Source organism: Leptopilina boulardi, unplaced genomic scaffold (assembly GCF_019393585.1).
Source record: "Leptopilina boulardi isolate dan_hultmark-lab unplaced genomic scaffold, ZJU_Lbou_2.1 LbouV2_216, whole genome shotgun sequence".
Lineage (NCBI taxonomy): Eukaryota > Metazoa > Arthropoda > Insecta > Hymenoptera > Figitidae > Leptopilina > Leptopilina boulardi.
The window spans coordinates 4504327-4519695 of NW_026137770.1; the positions used below are offsets into that span (position 1 = coordinate 4504327).

Below are 15369 nucleotides of genomic sequence, written 5' to 3' on the forward strand. Positions count from 1 at the left end.
TTGCCATGGACAACTGCTCCTGCAGCCGAGGTGTGACCGCTCCATCACTCGAGGGTATTTTTTTTACGTAAAATACGTATTTTAGCCTTTAAGCACTAACAAATGCATTTTAAAATTACGTGAAATACAATAAATTACATTAGGTATTTTACTTACCCAACACTTGTGACAGCTCACTAGCGTCTCATGGTGGTAGTTCGTACAACTAGTATATTGCACCACTTGCAATTGTTTGCGTTTAGCCATTTGTTGTTTCCTTACTATTTTTATGTTATACTCTATGGCTGCTCAGCAAGTGGTTGTGATCTGATTGTGATCGTCTTTGACGTTCATCAACAAAAAGATACAATGAATAGTGTATACGATTAATAAAACATTTGAGATGAAAATTAAAATATGATAAAAAGTACTTCCTTTTTGTATAATTTTACAAAACGCTTCCAAGTTCAATCAAATCACATGAGGATTTAAGTGCTTCCGATTAACACATTTTTGCAATTTTTTTATTTAAAAAATTTAGAACCATGTCGCTGAGTGCAAGTGCAGAAAATTTGTCATCCGATGGACAAGTAAGTGACTCATTTTTAACAAGACTTAATGAAAATGTTTTATTTCAAATACTTATATTCATCTTTAAAAAAAAACTGAAGGAAAAGAATCATTTATCTTAACCTAATATAGTTTATTATAATTATTAAAGAATTTATACGCATAAATAATACTTTTGTCTATATTTTTTTAATATTAAACTGCAAAAAGAAAATGCAACTACTTATTCATAGCGTCTTACTATTCATTTTAAATCTTTAAAAAACTAATTCATTTCAAAATGCTTTTGGTGGACTATAAAAAATTCTTATTGAAATATCAAACAAACAACATTGGACATAAGTCACAATAGAACGATGCGAAAATTTTTCTAAAATAATCTAAAATTCCTGTCTAACTTGCTAAGTTTATAAGATTCATCTTTTAATTTTTATATTCAATATTTTATATAAATAAATATATTTACACTTTTCTATTGTTACATTTTTTTTATGTATCATTCACACACGTTCAATTGTAACTTTATATCCATCAGCGTTGCTCGAGTGAAAATTACACATTTTCGGGTCAAATTAATTAAATCCGATAAAGACCGTGGCTATTCAGTCCGCTAGCGGGCTAAATAATGATAGTAGATTATTTATCTTGTTATCGGCATAGAACTTGATGCCGGTATATTATTAAGCCCGCTACTGTGGTTTTAACAACGAATTAAGTTAATTAAGCCCGCTTGAAAAATGGTAAATATAATTTTCATCAATTATTTAAAAAAGACAGAGAAAAATTCTTTGGTATAGAGATTATTCAATGATTATATATTGCAAGCGTTGGTAACTTTATACGCCCAAAAGTCTCAAAATATTCTACAAAGTGAAAAAAAAATTTTACAAATAAAAAGATCTATAGGAAAACAATTTTTAAAAGATTTGAGGAAAAAATATTTTTTCAAGAAATAAAATACCCAAAAAAAATTGAGACTAATCGGGCTCCTGAGGTTGAATAACATTGAAATATGTAAAAAAAAATTCATTCGAAAATTTTCACTAACACAATAATACTTGTATAAGGAAGCAATATTAAATTATATAATATATAATAATAAAAATAAAAATATTAATTCTTTTATGTAAATTATACAGAATTATTCATCTTTTCATGTGTGATTTTAAATAACATCTACTTGTCATTTTTATAGACTTTTTGACGCTTTAAATGATAAAACTTTGTTATGAATGAAAATTATTAATTTTACGATTCATTTAAATTTACCTTGTTTATGGATGCCAATTATTTATTTTCCGTTATTAATTTGAGCATTTAAAATTATATGCTACAACAGGAAAAAATGAAGGAAAAAATTATTAGATATTAAATATTTTTAAATAGAACTCGAAATTGTGGAAGAATAAAAATTTAGAATTTCTTTTATAATTTCTAAAAAATTTTCATTGTCGATTTTTTACGCTTTTTTTCATGAATCTAAACAATCAATCGCATACGATTACAATCCTAACAAGCAATTACTTCTTTATTTTCTTTTGTTGAACGTTAAAAATAATTAATTTTTTTTGAATTTAATAATTATTTGAAAATAAAATTGTTTTTAAAATTAAATTAAAATCATTCCTAAAATTTAAAAGCTTAGTACTTGAAGTTTATACGAACCTTCTTGATATATGTATAAACAAAGTTGCAACACTGTGCTACGAAAATATATTTCTTTTATTTTTTCTTACTGAAAAGTTAAATATTCCAGAGATATTCCCTTCTATTGATAATTTTTAGTAAAATTAAAAAAGAAACATTTATTAAAAATAATTTTACAACGGCTTATTGTTGCTATTGTTGAATTTGTAAAAATTTAACCAACATTACAACTTTTTATTTATTTATTTTTCTCTACATGTTAACGGCTGTATAAAAAATGTTGTTAAAATTTTTTTCTAGAAAGAAAACTGGTCCAGTTTTGAAAGGGAAAAAAACTTTAATTAAATTTTTTTTTTAATTTTTCATGAATGATTATTTTATTTTTTATTTTTAAAAAATTTGTAATTTTATATTTCAAAAATAATTTATTTTTCTTAAAATTATATCATAATTTCTTATTTATCAGCAAGGAGGAATTTTCATACATTTTAACTAGACTTGATCTTAATGTTAATTAGGAAAAATTTTTTTAAAATAAATTTAGAATAACTACAAATTTGTAGTTTATTTTTAAATTACACTATTACATTAATCAAAAATTAAACGTATCGAAAGCATAGTTGTTGTTATTATTATTATTATTATTATTAATATTATTTTTATTATTATGGATAAAAATCAAAAAATCGTCAATATGTGCCTAACTTTTTTTAATTAAAATAAAATCTCTGAAATGTTGAAAAAAAAATTTCTTCGTTAGTCACGTTCTAAAATTTGTCAAAAATCATAAAACGCAGGATCATCGTGGAATACTTTTCTGCTCAATAAAATTTTTTCTAGTAATCACATATTTTAACACTTCTTTATGCTCACACATATTATCAAATTTATATCGAACTTCATTTATTTCATATTTAAATACATTTTACCATCCCAATTGAAAAACCGGTAAATATATGTTTACCATATGTTAGTATTTGAAATCATGAATTTTTTAAGTATTAATTATTCAGGACAAGATTTCAACGATTTTTTGATTTTAACCCTTATATATTATAAGTAGATAATTTGTTGTAAATTCGGCTAATATTGATAATTTTTTAAATTAGAACGGCGGTGGAAACGACAGCAATATGTGTCTAGAATTGGCGCTGGAGGGTGAGCGACTTTGTAAAGCTGGCGATTGCAAATCTGGAGTGGCATTTTTCCAAGCTGCCATTCAAGCCGGTACTGATGATTTGAGGACCTTAAGTGCTATTTACAGTCAATTGGGCAATGCCTATTTTTATCTAGGTGACTATGTAAAGGCAATGAATTATCATAAACTTGATTTAACTCTTGCAAGATCAATGGGCGATAAATTAGGAGAAGCAAAGTCAAGCGGTAATCTTGGTAATACATTAAAAGTTATGGGAAAATTTGACGAAGCAATGATATGCTGTAAAAGGCATTTAGCAATTTCCAAGGAGATGGGCGATAAAATGAGCGAAGGAAGAGCATTGTATAATTTAGGCAATGTTTATCATGCAAAAGGAAAACAAGGAAGAATAGGTTATCAAAATCCTGGTGAATTCTCAGAAGAAGTTAGACAATGTTTACAACAAGCGGTATTTTATTATGAAGAAAATTTAAAATTAATGAGAGAATTTTGTGATTCTGCTGCTCAAGGTAGAGCATGTGGCAATTTAGGAAATACCTATTATTTATTGGGAGATTTTCAACAAGCAATTTTTTATCACAACGAAAGATTAAAAATAGCGCGTGAATTTGGCGATAAAGCGGCCGAACGTAGAGCAAATAGTAATTTGGGAAATTGCCATATCTTTTTAGGGGAATTTGAAAAAGCAGCTCAACACTATAAACGAACTTTAGTATTGGCCAAGGAATTAGGTGATCGAGCTGTTGAAGCACAAGCATGTGATTCCCTTGGTAATACATATACATTGCTTCGTGATTATCCAACAGCTGTAGAATATCATCTTCGTCATCTTGAGATTGCTCAACAATTAAAGGATAAAGTTGGCGAAGGTCGAGCTTGTTGGTCGCTTGGAAATGCTTACTCGGCAATGGGAAATCATGAAAAGGCCCTTCATTTTGCAAATCAGCATTTGAATCTATCTAAAGAATTGGGTGACGAAATGGGACAAGCGACAGCTCAAATGAATGTTGAGGATCTTCAGAAAATTCTTGGAATCGATAAGATTATTCCAAAAGATGAGAAATGCAATAAAACACAAACTATTAAGGCAGCAGTTACCAATATTGCTGCTTCCTCTCCCGGAAGGTACAGACTGCGTCGACAAAGTATGGACAATTTGCATCTCATCAAGGTAAATATAAATATCATTTGAATATGATAAGTTTTACACAACTTTTGCCAGCAGTTTTTCTTCTATTTCTATTTTTAACTTTTAGTTAACACCTGAAGGAAAGAAAAGAGAAATAAGTGAATGTCCTCCTCCAGCAAGAGCCGGAATTGCACCTCAACCCTCGCAAGAAGAAGATGAAAACAACTTTTTCGAACTTCTTTCTCGGTTTCAGTCTGGCAGAATGGATGATCAACGTTGTGCTCTTCGTACAAATACAAAGCCAAAAATTAAAGTTACTGCTAATGAGAATAAAAAGTCAGTTTTTTATAATAATTATTTTTTTATAGTACCTAAATTTTATGATCTGGATATAAGACAATCAGCAAGACTTAAAAATTTAAACTGCATGAAATATTTGCTTTTTGTAAAGTTCAAAATTAACTTTTTGTTTGACGATGTCCACCTATGAAAAATACTAATAAAAATCTAATGGATTTCATTGCAGCGACGAGGACGATTTACTTGAATTAATAGCAGGTATGCAGAGCAAACGAATGGATGAACAACGTGTAGTGCTTCCATTTTTACCTGGCCTAAACGCCAACAGTGCCAATCAATCAACAATGCATTCTCCACAAGACACTGACGATTCATTCATTGAAATGCTTGTACGATGTCAGGTTATTATCAACTAATTTGCACTAGATTTGATAAGTAGATGATTATTGAAATTTTATTTTTATATTGAGGTCTTTAATTTCTTAAAGTAGCTTCTTTGATTATAATTCCTGTGTAATATAAGAAATTAAAATATTTGTATTTTTTCTCTGCTTTGAATTTAATATGCAGCAAGGTTCGAGAATAGACGATCAACGGAGTATATTACCAATATCTTCGAATCTACAAGATCCTGAAGATGTCGAGAACCAAAGAACAAATGAAAATGTTCAAGCAGGTGCCACAGTTCCCGAAGAAGATCTTTTTGCTTTAATTCAAAGGCTTCAAGCGGGACGTATGGAGGATCAACGGGCTTCGGGTCCTGGAAAAACTTAGTATCGTACTAACTTCCACTATATATATATATATAATAAAAATTAACTGACGTTTATCTAATGTAAAATCTTAGATATCTTCGATCAAATAGTTTGCCCAGAGTTTTATTTGGCGCTAAACCTATGATCTGTTTCATTGACACACAAATTGTACATCATAATTATTTTATCATTTAAGATACAACTTTTTTACTTGTATTATTACATAATATGAAAATGTAACACAATTTCTTGATACGTTATACGTTCCAGAAAAATTATATACTTCATTTTTTCTTCATAACTAGATGAAATACATTATTTTACCCTTATTATTAAAATTATATATTTTTTATTTCTTTTTCCTCTGATAAAAAAAGTGGATCCATATCGAAATATTAAAAAAATAATCGAAAATCTACAAATTATATCACGCACTGCGATAAAATGAAAGAACAAAATTCTAGACAAAACGAATTTACATCAAGTTAAGGACGTTTATCCACGGAAATGTAGACCTCTAGAAAAAATAATTAATTAACATTTAAATAATTAAAATAACATTATTAATTGTACTTTCTGAAAGATGAAATAGTACTTTTCAAGAAACAAATTTGTCAACATGCAAAATTAATTTGTTTATACAATTTTCATTGTATAAAATTTTTTTGTTATATCGCTTCTACAGCATTTTTTAAAAATGATTTGATTTCAGTGAAATATGGCTTATTTTCTTCAGAAAATGATTCTTTACAACTTCGCCGTGGGGTTTTTGAAACAAGCAAGCCGTTTGGAAAATACAGCTATTTGTTTAAAAGAAAAATTTCCATTTTTTTAAACAAATAGCTGTATTTGCCAAACGGCTTGCTTGTTTAAAAATCCCCACGGTAAAGTTGTAGAGAATCATTTTCTGAAGAAAATAAGCCATATTTCATTGAAATCAAATCATTTTTAAAAAAATTCTGTAGAAGCGATATAACAAAAAAATTTTATCCTATGCAAATTGTAGAAACAAATAAATTTTGCAGGTTTTAAATTTTTTCTTAAAAATTAATATCTCATCTTTCAGAAAGTACAATTAATAATATTATTTTAATTATATAAATGGAAATTAATTATTTTTTTCAAGAGGTCTGCCTTTCCGTGGATAAACGTCCTTAAATTCTATCACTATTATGCTAAAATTAAAATATTTTTAAATTTTGACCAAGAATTTGGATTTAGTTAATATTTTTGTCAAATAAGAGTTTATCGGTAATAAATAATATTTAGACTATGAAAATTAATCCATACCGCTGTTGTCCCAGTTTCCGTCGAGTTCAATTTTGAAGATAACATTTATAAAAAAAAAAAATTATTTTCAAATCAAGTAATATTTCATAATAAAAGGTTCAATAATAGGTCAATTCCTTCGTTTTTAAATATTCACTAAGTTGGTAATGATAATTTTAAAGTCAAATAAAGATTTTTAAATAAATAATTCAATAAAATCAGGTTTTTCAAAATTTTTCAATTTTAAAATGTTAATAACTATTAATAAAATAACAGTATAGGATATTCGCTCATAGCTCAAAAGATGAGTCTTAAAAAACTACAAGATTAATGAAAAATATTCATAGGTGTTCTAACAATTTTCAGGGTGTCTAACAAGAATGGGGAAAAAATTCCCTGACTTTACCCTGACATTTTTTGATTTTTCCCTGACTTTTTAATAACCTTATTTCTGCTTTCTTTGGAACAATAAATTAATTTCTAATGGTAGTAACAAATGGTAATAAAAACCATTCAAGTTTTTTTAGATTTTAAAATTGAAAAAAATAATAGTTAATATTTATGAAGTTTTCTCACTGTTTGTCCCCCAGTGAGACCTACAATTTGTATTACCTCTTATAGTAGATATTTATGAATACACACACATTTTTTAAAAATGTGCTTTTTGGATACCTAAGGTTGAAAAACATAAAGATAAATAACAAAAATTTTGGTATTACAATGCTTCCTCCATGAGGAGGCAACAAAGAGCCAGTGAACAACAGAAAAAAGAGGAGGAAAAATTGAGAAAAAGAGAAATAAATGATGATGTTGATTGACTACTGGGTATTTTACCTTATTTTTTATTGTTTAATTTAAAAGTATTCCGAATTTTCCTCACTTGTCCCATGTATTTTTCATGAAAATTGAAAACTTTTTTATCTTCTTTATAAATTTATAATATATAATATTATAAATTGTTTATCGTTTTGACATATTCAATTAAAAAGAACATTTTCTATTTAAAAAACAGCATCAATTTGAAGTCATAATTTTCATTGCAACGAAAAGGACAAATCCTTATTAAAAATCCGAAAATACCTATTATATGGTCAAATTGTACGCAGTATAGGTAATAATTATTTATAAAGAACTATAATTGATAATTGAAAAGAAGATTTAAAAAAAAGAATTAAGAAAATGTATGTGAATAAGAAAATAAAACACAAGTTGTAAATGTAAAATCAACAAAAAAAAACTACTTAAATTTATTAGAGTATTTCACTAAAAGTTTCTATATTTATATTAGTTTACAAATTTTTAATTACTTAATATTGAGCAATGAGAAACAATACTGTGCAGAGCTTTTATTTCTTCTCCTTTCAAATTTGGCGATCCAAACAAAAAATTCTTGGAACAAGCAGAATTATTAAGTAGGATGTCATTTTTCTCATTCTTTGTCAGCACTAGTGAGTGCACTGACACTTGAGTTAAATTAACTTTCCTAGCTATTGTCCCAGTGATATGAACATCATCTATCCAAAAATAAGGTTCTTTTTGAGCTTCACGATATAATAAAAATGCAGTATCAGGAGAATAGAAAATAGCCCATCCTGCGCAATAAAGTGGATATTCTCTTCCAGGATATTCTCGTGGTGATACACGCCATTTTGAACGATAGGATCTTTTCACTTTTGCCGAAAGTGGATCGCAAAGCATAAGACGCCTAGCTCCCCAAGGTGACAAATGATGCTTTAAGAAATCCAACACTGCATTGATATGCACGAATACGTCATCATCCAATTTTAATATGTATTTGGCACCTAGAATATAATTTGAAAATTATTAAAATTTTAATTTTAATTTAAAACAAGTAAACATTGAATTTCACTTACCAGGACAATGATATGTGGCCCATTTTAGAGCCATGACGTGTTTATAAGTCATATTTCTATAGGCATCATGAAAATTTCCTTGGATTAAATCACCATATCTTAAATCTTCCGTTTCAAGTTCGGCTTGATATTCTTCAGACCAGCCAATAAGGAAAATTGTTGTTACAGATGATGATGCTTTACCCCAAGTTTCGCGAATGACATTTCTTTTTTCCACATTTTTTGGTGCAGAATGAACCATCATTAATAAAAGCGGTTGAGTTTTATTACACATATCATGATTTAAAAGAAATTTAAAACTCTTCAAATCAATAAGTGTATTCTCATCATCATTCGATAGTTCATTTATTGTTAATGATTGTGAATATTCTGTACTATTTCCAGGAAGGACTAAAACAAATCCTGGAGTACTCATTACATTAGACGATAATATAATTGAAACTTGGTAAGCATTGTGACACCAGAAGAAAGCGCATCCAGTGAAGAAGAGAGCGAGTACAAATATTAAGTAACATGATGAAGATCCAATGGTAGGTAACCGCCTCTTATCGAGCATACTGACGAAAACGTTTCATTATACTCATTCCAGCCCTACTAGAACACAAAAATATTTATAATTAATATCATTTAGTTTTACTTTTTCAGGTTAATTAAAAAAGACACAATCTTTTAACGTTTCAACAGCACTATTGTCTTTTTTAGAAACAAAAAAGAATGTTGAGCATTCTACACGAACGAACAACCTCAATAATGGCTTATTTTTTTAATATTACAATTTTATTGAAAATCCATTAAACAGTGGAAAATAGGTTTGGATTTTGTAATAAATTTAATTTAATTTTAATTTTGTTTTTAATTTGTTTAATTTTGTGTAAAGAAGAAGATTTAATACTTTTGTACATTTCTATTTATTTAAATTAAAAAATTAATTAATTAAAATTAATATTTTTATTTATAATCAAAAATATTTATTAATTCATTCATTTGAATGAATCATGAATCATAAAACTAGAAAAAAAAATATATATATATATTTTTTGGGGTGCTGCATAACCGGAGAAAAAAAAAGTGCTGCATTACCGGATCTGGGACAATTTTGCAAATGACCTCATAATTTTTTTCCATTCAATTATTTTACAAAAATTCTTTTTACTTCATAAAGTAGAGGACTAAAGTTGAGTTTCCACATGTTGTAAATATTTTTCAAGCTCGTTAGTTTTGCTTGATAAACAAGTAAAAAAAATCAGTTTGTTACAAAACGGGAAAAATCATTGCAGCGTTTTTTCACATAGTGCTCACAAAAGGTTAAATAATATTTGGCGAATCGGTGTTTGCTCAAAAACATCCTTATAACGTGACCAAAAGTTGACATAAGTTTACCAATTACAAAGTAATAACTTCAATAAGTATTTAAAAGCTAAAAATATTATAAAGTATTTTTATAATTTTAATTACTATAATATGATTATTTCTATATAAATCATATAGAGTTTAAAAAAAGAAAAGTTATCAAAAGTGATTTCAAAGTTACAAGTTAATTATTGTGATTAATATTTAATCGCTTATGTAGTTAAATCTTATCATTGAAGTAAACCAATTAATGAAATATTTCAAACTCTGAATAAAACTCAAACTCACTTTAAAATTGAAAACTGTATATCCAATAACAAGTTTTAATAAATAATAATTTTATTTAAGTATATAAATTTCAATTGACAAATAGCTAAATTATTTACATAATTTATTTGTATTTTTAACAAAAATTATAAAGTTTAACAGTAATAAAAAAACTAATCTACAAAACTTGTTTTTATATCTAGTAAAGCCAGAGCTAAAATTATATATGTATATAAAAAAAGATATTGATTTGAAAAGTTTTCAAAATTTTTAGATTTTCTTGTTATCATTTGAAAATATTATACTGAACAGAAAATCTAAAAAAAAATTTACTATAAAGAGAATAGAATAGAATCTTAATAAGCTGAAAATTATAAAAGTTGAAAAAAATTCAATAATTTATGCACTATAAAAATCCTGAGAATTTTTATTACTATTGTAATATTAATAAAAAATAAAAAAAACATAGAAAATTATTCAATTAAAAGGAATAAGAATATTATCACTTACATATCTATTGGTATTCGACAAAACTCATGTCACTCATGGAAACAGAAAAGGATTCAATTTGATAGAAAACTTCTATTTCAAGAATTAGAATTGTGTAATCAAAAAATGAATTTAAAAGGATTTACTTATCAAACTAATATAATGAAACATTTCAATTTTTCAATACTTCTTAACCCTCAGTAACACACCTTAAAAATAATTATTCCGCCGCACACCTTTCAGTGAATCCTCTTTGTAAGTAAAAAAAAAAATCTATAACATTGACAAACGCATTAAGAAGTTATTCAATAATCAATTTTTATCACTTGTAGAAACTGATTTTTTCGAGAACAAACAGATGAACAAAAAATGTGTTGACTACTTGAACGTTTTTTTACAAACACGAGGAAATATCTTTAGAGGAATTTCCTCATTTTTTCGAGGTCCGATTAAATTTGAAGTAAGATAATTAAAAAGACATTATATGTTTAAACTATGTAAATGTATTCATAGAAATGTGTTTACGAGAAATATATATCGAAAGATATAGGAACTAATTATTTCTTACAGTAAGTAAAACAAACGTTATTTTAAAAAAATATTGAGATAGAATACCTCACCTCACCATGTGTGTGACGAAGGGTTAATACAAACCTTCTTACACCGGTAGCGTAAACTAACCACTATTCAATTGATTTTCTATGATTACTGTTTACTTTTGACGACGATCACGAAACCGGTTTTTATAGACTTGCAAAGTGGGAATGCTTTGTTTTACATGGAGGTATTGATATATATTTTTAAATAAATAAATCTAAAGTTTTTTTTTCAAAAATTCAAAATGGCGGACGAACATTTTTAAAATTTATCGGATTCAGTTAAAACTTGTAACTCAGTGGATTTGAATTTTTTCAATATTTTCGAAATTTTGAATTTTTTAAAAATATTGCGCTGATTACGAAAATTATAGTGACAATACCCAAAAATTTGATTTTTATGGTGAAAACTATAAAAAAAAGTTCTTAAAATTTTTGGATTTTATATCTTATGAATATTTTGAACATTTTACATATTTTACCCAATAAACGTTAAAAACCAAAAATTTTAGGACTTTTTTTATGATTTTTAGAATAAAAATCAAATTTTTAGAATAAAAATCAAATTTTTAGATATTGTCACTATGATTTTCGTAATCAGCTCATCAAAACACATAAAAGAATGTACATATAAAACAAAACCGGAGGTATTTTTAAAAAATTCAAAATTTCGAAAATTTAAAAAAAATTTTAAAAATATTGAAATCGTTTTCCCACGACCGGACTAGGCTTAACATTTTTGGAAAAGAAAATAGTTTTTTTTTTTTAATTTTTTGAAAAAAATCGAACTATACAAATAGTTTTAAAAACAAGATTTTAACCTTTAAATTACAAAACATATAGTAAATTTTAATTTTATAATTTTTTGTATGAAATTTTTGAATAGTTCAGTTAAAAACCCACATTTAAAAAAGACTTAAAATTGATGAACGGCTTGATGAAAAAATTTGAAAAAAATCATAAAACTCTTTTTTGGAGGGTACAAAATAGTAAAACAATTTAAGCCAAATCGAAGAGGTCATTTTATATGATGATTTAATTTTTATACAAATTATTTTGTAATAATAAAATTCTTTAAATATTCTTTTCTGAAAATTTTCCACTTTCCTAGCAGGTAATAATTGTTAACCCATTTTTAACTGCTTTGAAAGTATTAAATTAAAAAAAAAGAAAGTAAAACTGCTTCATTCAAAATAGTTGAATTATTGTATTGAATATTGTAATTTTACAAATTTTTGTAAAAAAAATACAAAATCGTTATAAGAGATTTTTTTTAGTGTATATAACCTTAAAATTATAACCTAACTGGCATTTAAGTATTAAATTGTGTAAGTTATCTAATCCAGTCAATTATACTTTTTTTATTATGGCAAGTCCTTGGATGCAGTAAAATTAAGTAAAAACCTTATTTTATAATGTATCTTACCTTACAACTTTTTTTTTGGTAATAATTGTTTCAATAGAACTTTACACGTATTAAATAAATAATAATTCGATAATCATGTTATAGCCTTAACAAAACAAAAACTATAAATTCTAGTTAAAATCGTATAATTTTGTAGTCACAAAAATTTTATGAATTGTTTTAAAAATTATTAAATAACTTTCTTAATTTAGTAAAAAAAAAAACAATGCCGAAAGACAACTATATACCTACATTTGGAAAAATGTCAATCGTCAATGTCATTGTAAATTAAACTTACTTGACAAATTCCTTTTTAAAAGATTTCTTCATCTCAAGAGGTTCAGCTTTTCATAAAATTCATTTATTACATCGAAACTAAAATTGATTATTTCACTACTAATATTTACAGAATATAGCATTAGCTATAATGCACATGATGCTTTAGTACTTTTTAAAAAACATTTTCAAAATGTGTATTACATTATTTGGAAACTACACCCAACTACTGTTGAAACAAGGCGAGGGCTGCTAAGGCCTAAAGGTGAGTTCAAAATGGGTAGGTATAACGAATTAGGGTACGGTCACACCTTCAAATGTACTCTTGTGGCCAACACACATGTTGTCATGGCAACATATGCGTTAGAAAAAGACAAAAAAGTGTAGGAATATCTGGCCACTTCTTTGTCCTTTTCTAACGAACGTGTTGCCACGTCAACATGTGCGTTCGACAAAGACAGAAATAGGAACGCATCAAGGCCTTTCTCCAATATGTTCCAAAATGTTTGCGTTGCGTGACTCACGCGTTGGTTCGCAAGCGTAGTGACGTCATCAAAGCATTGATACCAATCGCGAAAAAAAAGTTGGATTTACGTTCCTCTTATCCCTGTTTTCCAACTTTACAATTTTTAATGCAAATGTTTCTCAACAGTTTTTAATAATTTTAATTATTAATATTTATATAATTAAAAAATTCAGTGTCTTAAAATCATAAACCAAACTTTTTGTTCGAGATTGGTATCAATGCTTTGATGACGTCACTTCGCTTGCCAACCAACGCGTCAGTCACGCAACGCAAACATTTTGGAACATATTGGGATCTGAAATACTGCGATACGCCATCTGGTGAGAGCCTTGTTGTGGTGGCCATGTTTTCATTCCGTGTTTCTCTAACATATACAAAAGAAAGAGATAAAAAACCAAGATGGTTGTCACAAGAAGGCTCAGGGGTGGGTCAGTTTCGCGTGATTTCTGATCCCCAATTGGAGAAAGGACTTCAGTGACTACGAGTTACGGATTTTATGCTTAGGCTGTTTTTAAGGCAGTTCCAGAATAGGTGCAAAAGCCAAGTACAAGTCCAAATGCAAATCCCATGAGTGCAAGAGAGATAGGTAGTCTATCTATCTCTCTTGCACTCATGGGATATACATTTGATACGTTACGTTCATGTTTTTGGTCTATTCTGGACTCAACCTTATGGCATGTTCAGAATAGACCAAAAACATGAACGTACACAGAACGTCATAGGCTGCAGTCCCATGGCAGCGTTTTGCGTTGCGTTTTGTCACTAGACCATGAGTGTAAAAGAGATGCAGATATATGTTTGCTATGTTTACACTCAGGGTCTAGTGACAAAACGCAACGCAAAATGCTGCCATGGGACTGCAGCCATAATGTATTTTAAATGGATATGTTACGTTAATGTTTATGTTTTTAGTTTATTGTGGACACAACCTTAAACGTTATCATGACGATCCTACTAGCAGTTGTGCTGTTGCCGTACCCTAAACTTGAACGTTTTGGTCTATTGTGAACTCAACCTCTGAGAAAAAGGAGAAGAATAGGAGCAAAAAAAGGCAAGTGCAAGTCCAAGAAAACTATGGCCATTTTCGAATTGGGATTTTTAGCGTACTTTTGATAAAGTGTATATTCGGGAAGTATGCAGTGTCCTTGTTTTTCCGTGCGTAAAAAAGGACACTGCATACTTGATACTTGACACTTGAGGGGCTGATAGTAAAAATGGTTTAAAATAACATTGGGAGCAAAAGTGGGATAAGTGACTTGGGAGCAAAAACGGGTTAAAATGATTCGTGTAATTTATTGATAAATTCATTATATTATCGACTAAAAAATATTAACAATAGGAAAAAATGCATATTTTATTATAATTAATATTTTTTAATCGATAATATAATGAATTTATCAATAAATTACACGAATCATTTTAACCCGTTTTTGCTCCCAAGTCACTTATCCCACTTTTGCTCCCAATGTTATTTTAAATCATTTTTACTATCAGCCTCTCACTTTATCAAAAGTGCGCTAAAAAAACCCAATTCGGAAACGGTCTATGAGTACAAGAGGATTTACCTATCTCTCTTACACTCATGGTTTTCTTGGACTTGCTCTTGCCTTTTGCTTCTATTCTGGATTCGCCTGTGTGTCAGTACCCTAATATAAGATAGGCTTAAACATTTCTGTTCTTGTCTTACACATAAGTTACCATGGAAGCGCGAGAATCAGATAAGGATAAAAAATATTTTTTTGTTATCTATCGAATATCGAAGTATCGATAGTAATGCG

At 27.8% G+C, this 15369-nt stretch overlaps 2 protein-coding genes across 4 annotated transcripts; one reads left to right on the forward strand and one right to left on the reverse strand.

Annotated features, from left to right (window-relative positions):
- Window positions 1-259: 259 nt before the first annotated feature.
- LOC127279375 (G-protein-signaling modulator 2) lies at window positions 260-5880 on the forward strand. Of its 2 annotated transcripts, none has more exons than XM_051301691.1 (5): window positions 260-569; window positions 3306-4526; window positions 4612-4820; window positions 5011-5173; window positions 5355-5880. In XM_051301691.1, exons 1-5 carry the CDS (start codon window positions 525-527, stop codon window positions 5556-5558), a joined length of 1842 nt encoding a protein of 613 aa, XP_051157648.1. In that variant the 5' UTR covers window positions 260-524; the 3' UTR covers window positions 5559-5880. The 2 variants fall into 2 exon arrangements, with proteins under 2 accessions (XP_051157648.1, XP_051157647.1); XM_051301690.1 differs by having other exon boundaries at window positions 261-569; window positions 5011-5185.
- Window positions 5881-8017: 2137 nt separating this feature from the next.
- Window positions 8018-13326, reverse strand: LOC127279377 (beta-1,3-galactosyltransferase 5-like). Of its 2 annotated transcripts, none has more exons than XM_051301699.1 (3): window positions 13088-13326; window positions 8683-9273; window positions 8018-8610 (listed from the first exon to the last, which is right to left on the reverse strand). In XM_051301699.1, exons 2-3 carry the CDS (start codon window positions 9236-9238, stop codon window positions 8108-8110), a joined length of 1059 nt encoding a protein of 352 aa, XP_051157656.1. In that variant the 5' UTR covers window positions 9239-9273; window positions 13088-13326; the 3' UTR covers window positions 8018-8107. The 2 variants fall into 2 exon arrangements, with proteins under 2 accessions (XP_051157656.1, XP_051157655.1); XM_051301698.1 differs by having other exon boundaries at window positions 8683-9276; window positions 13088-13325.
- Between the last annotated feature and the right edge of the window lie 2043 nt (window positions 13327-15369).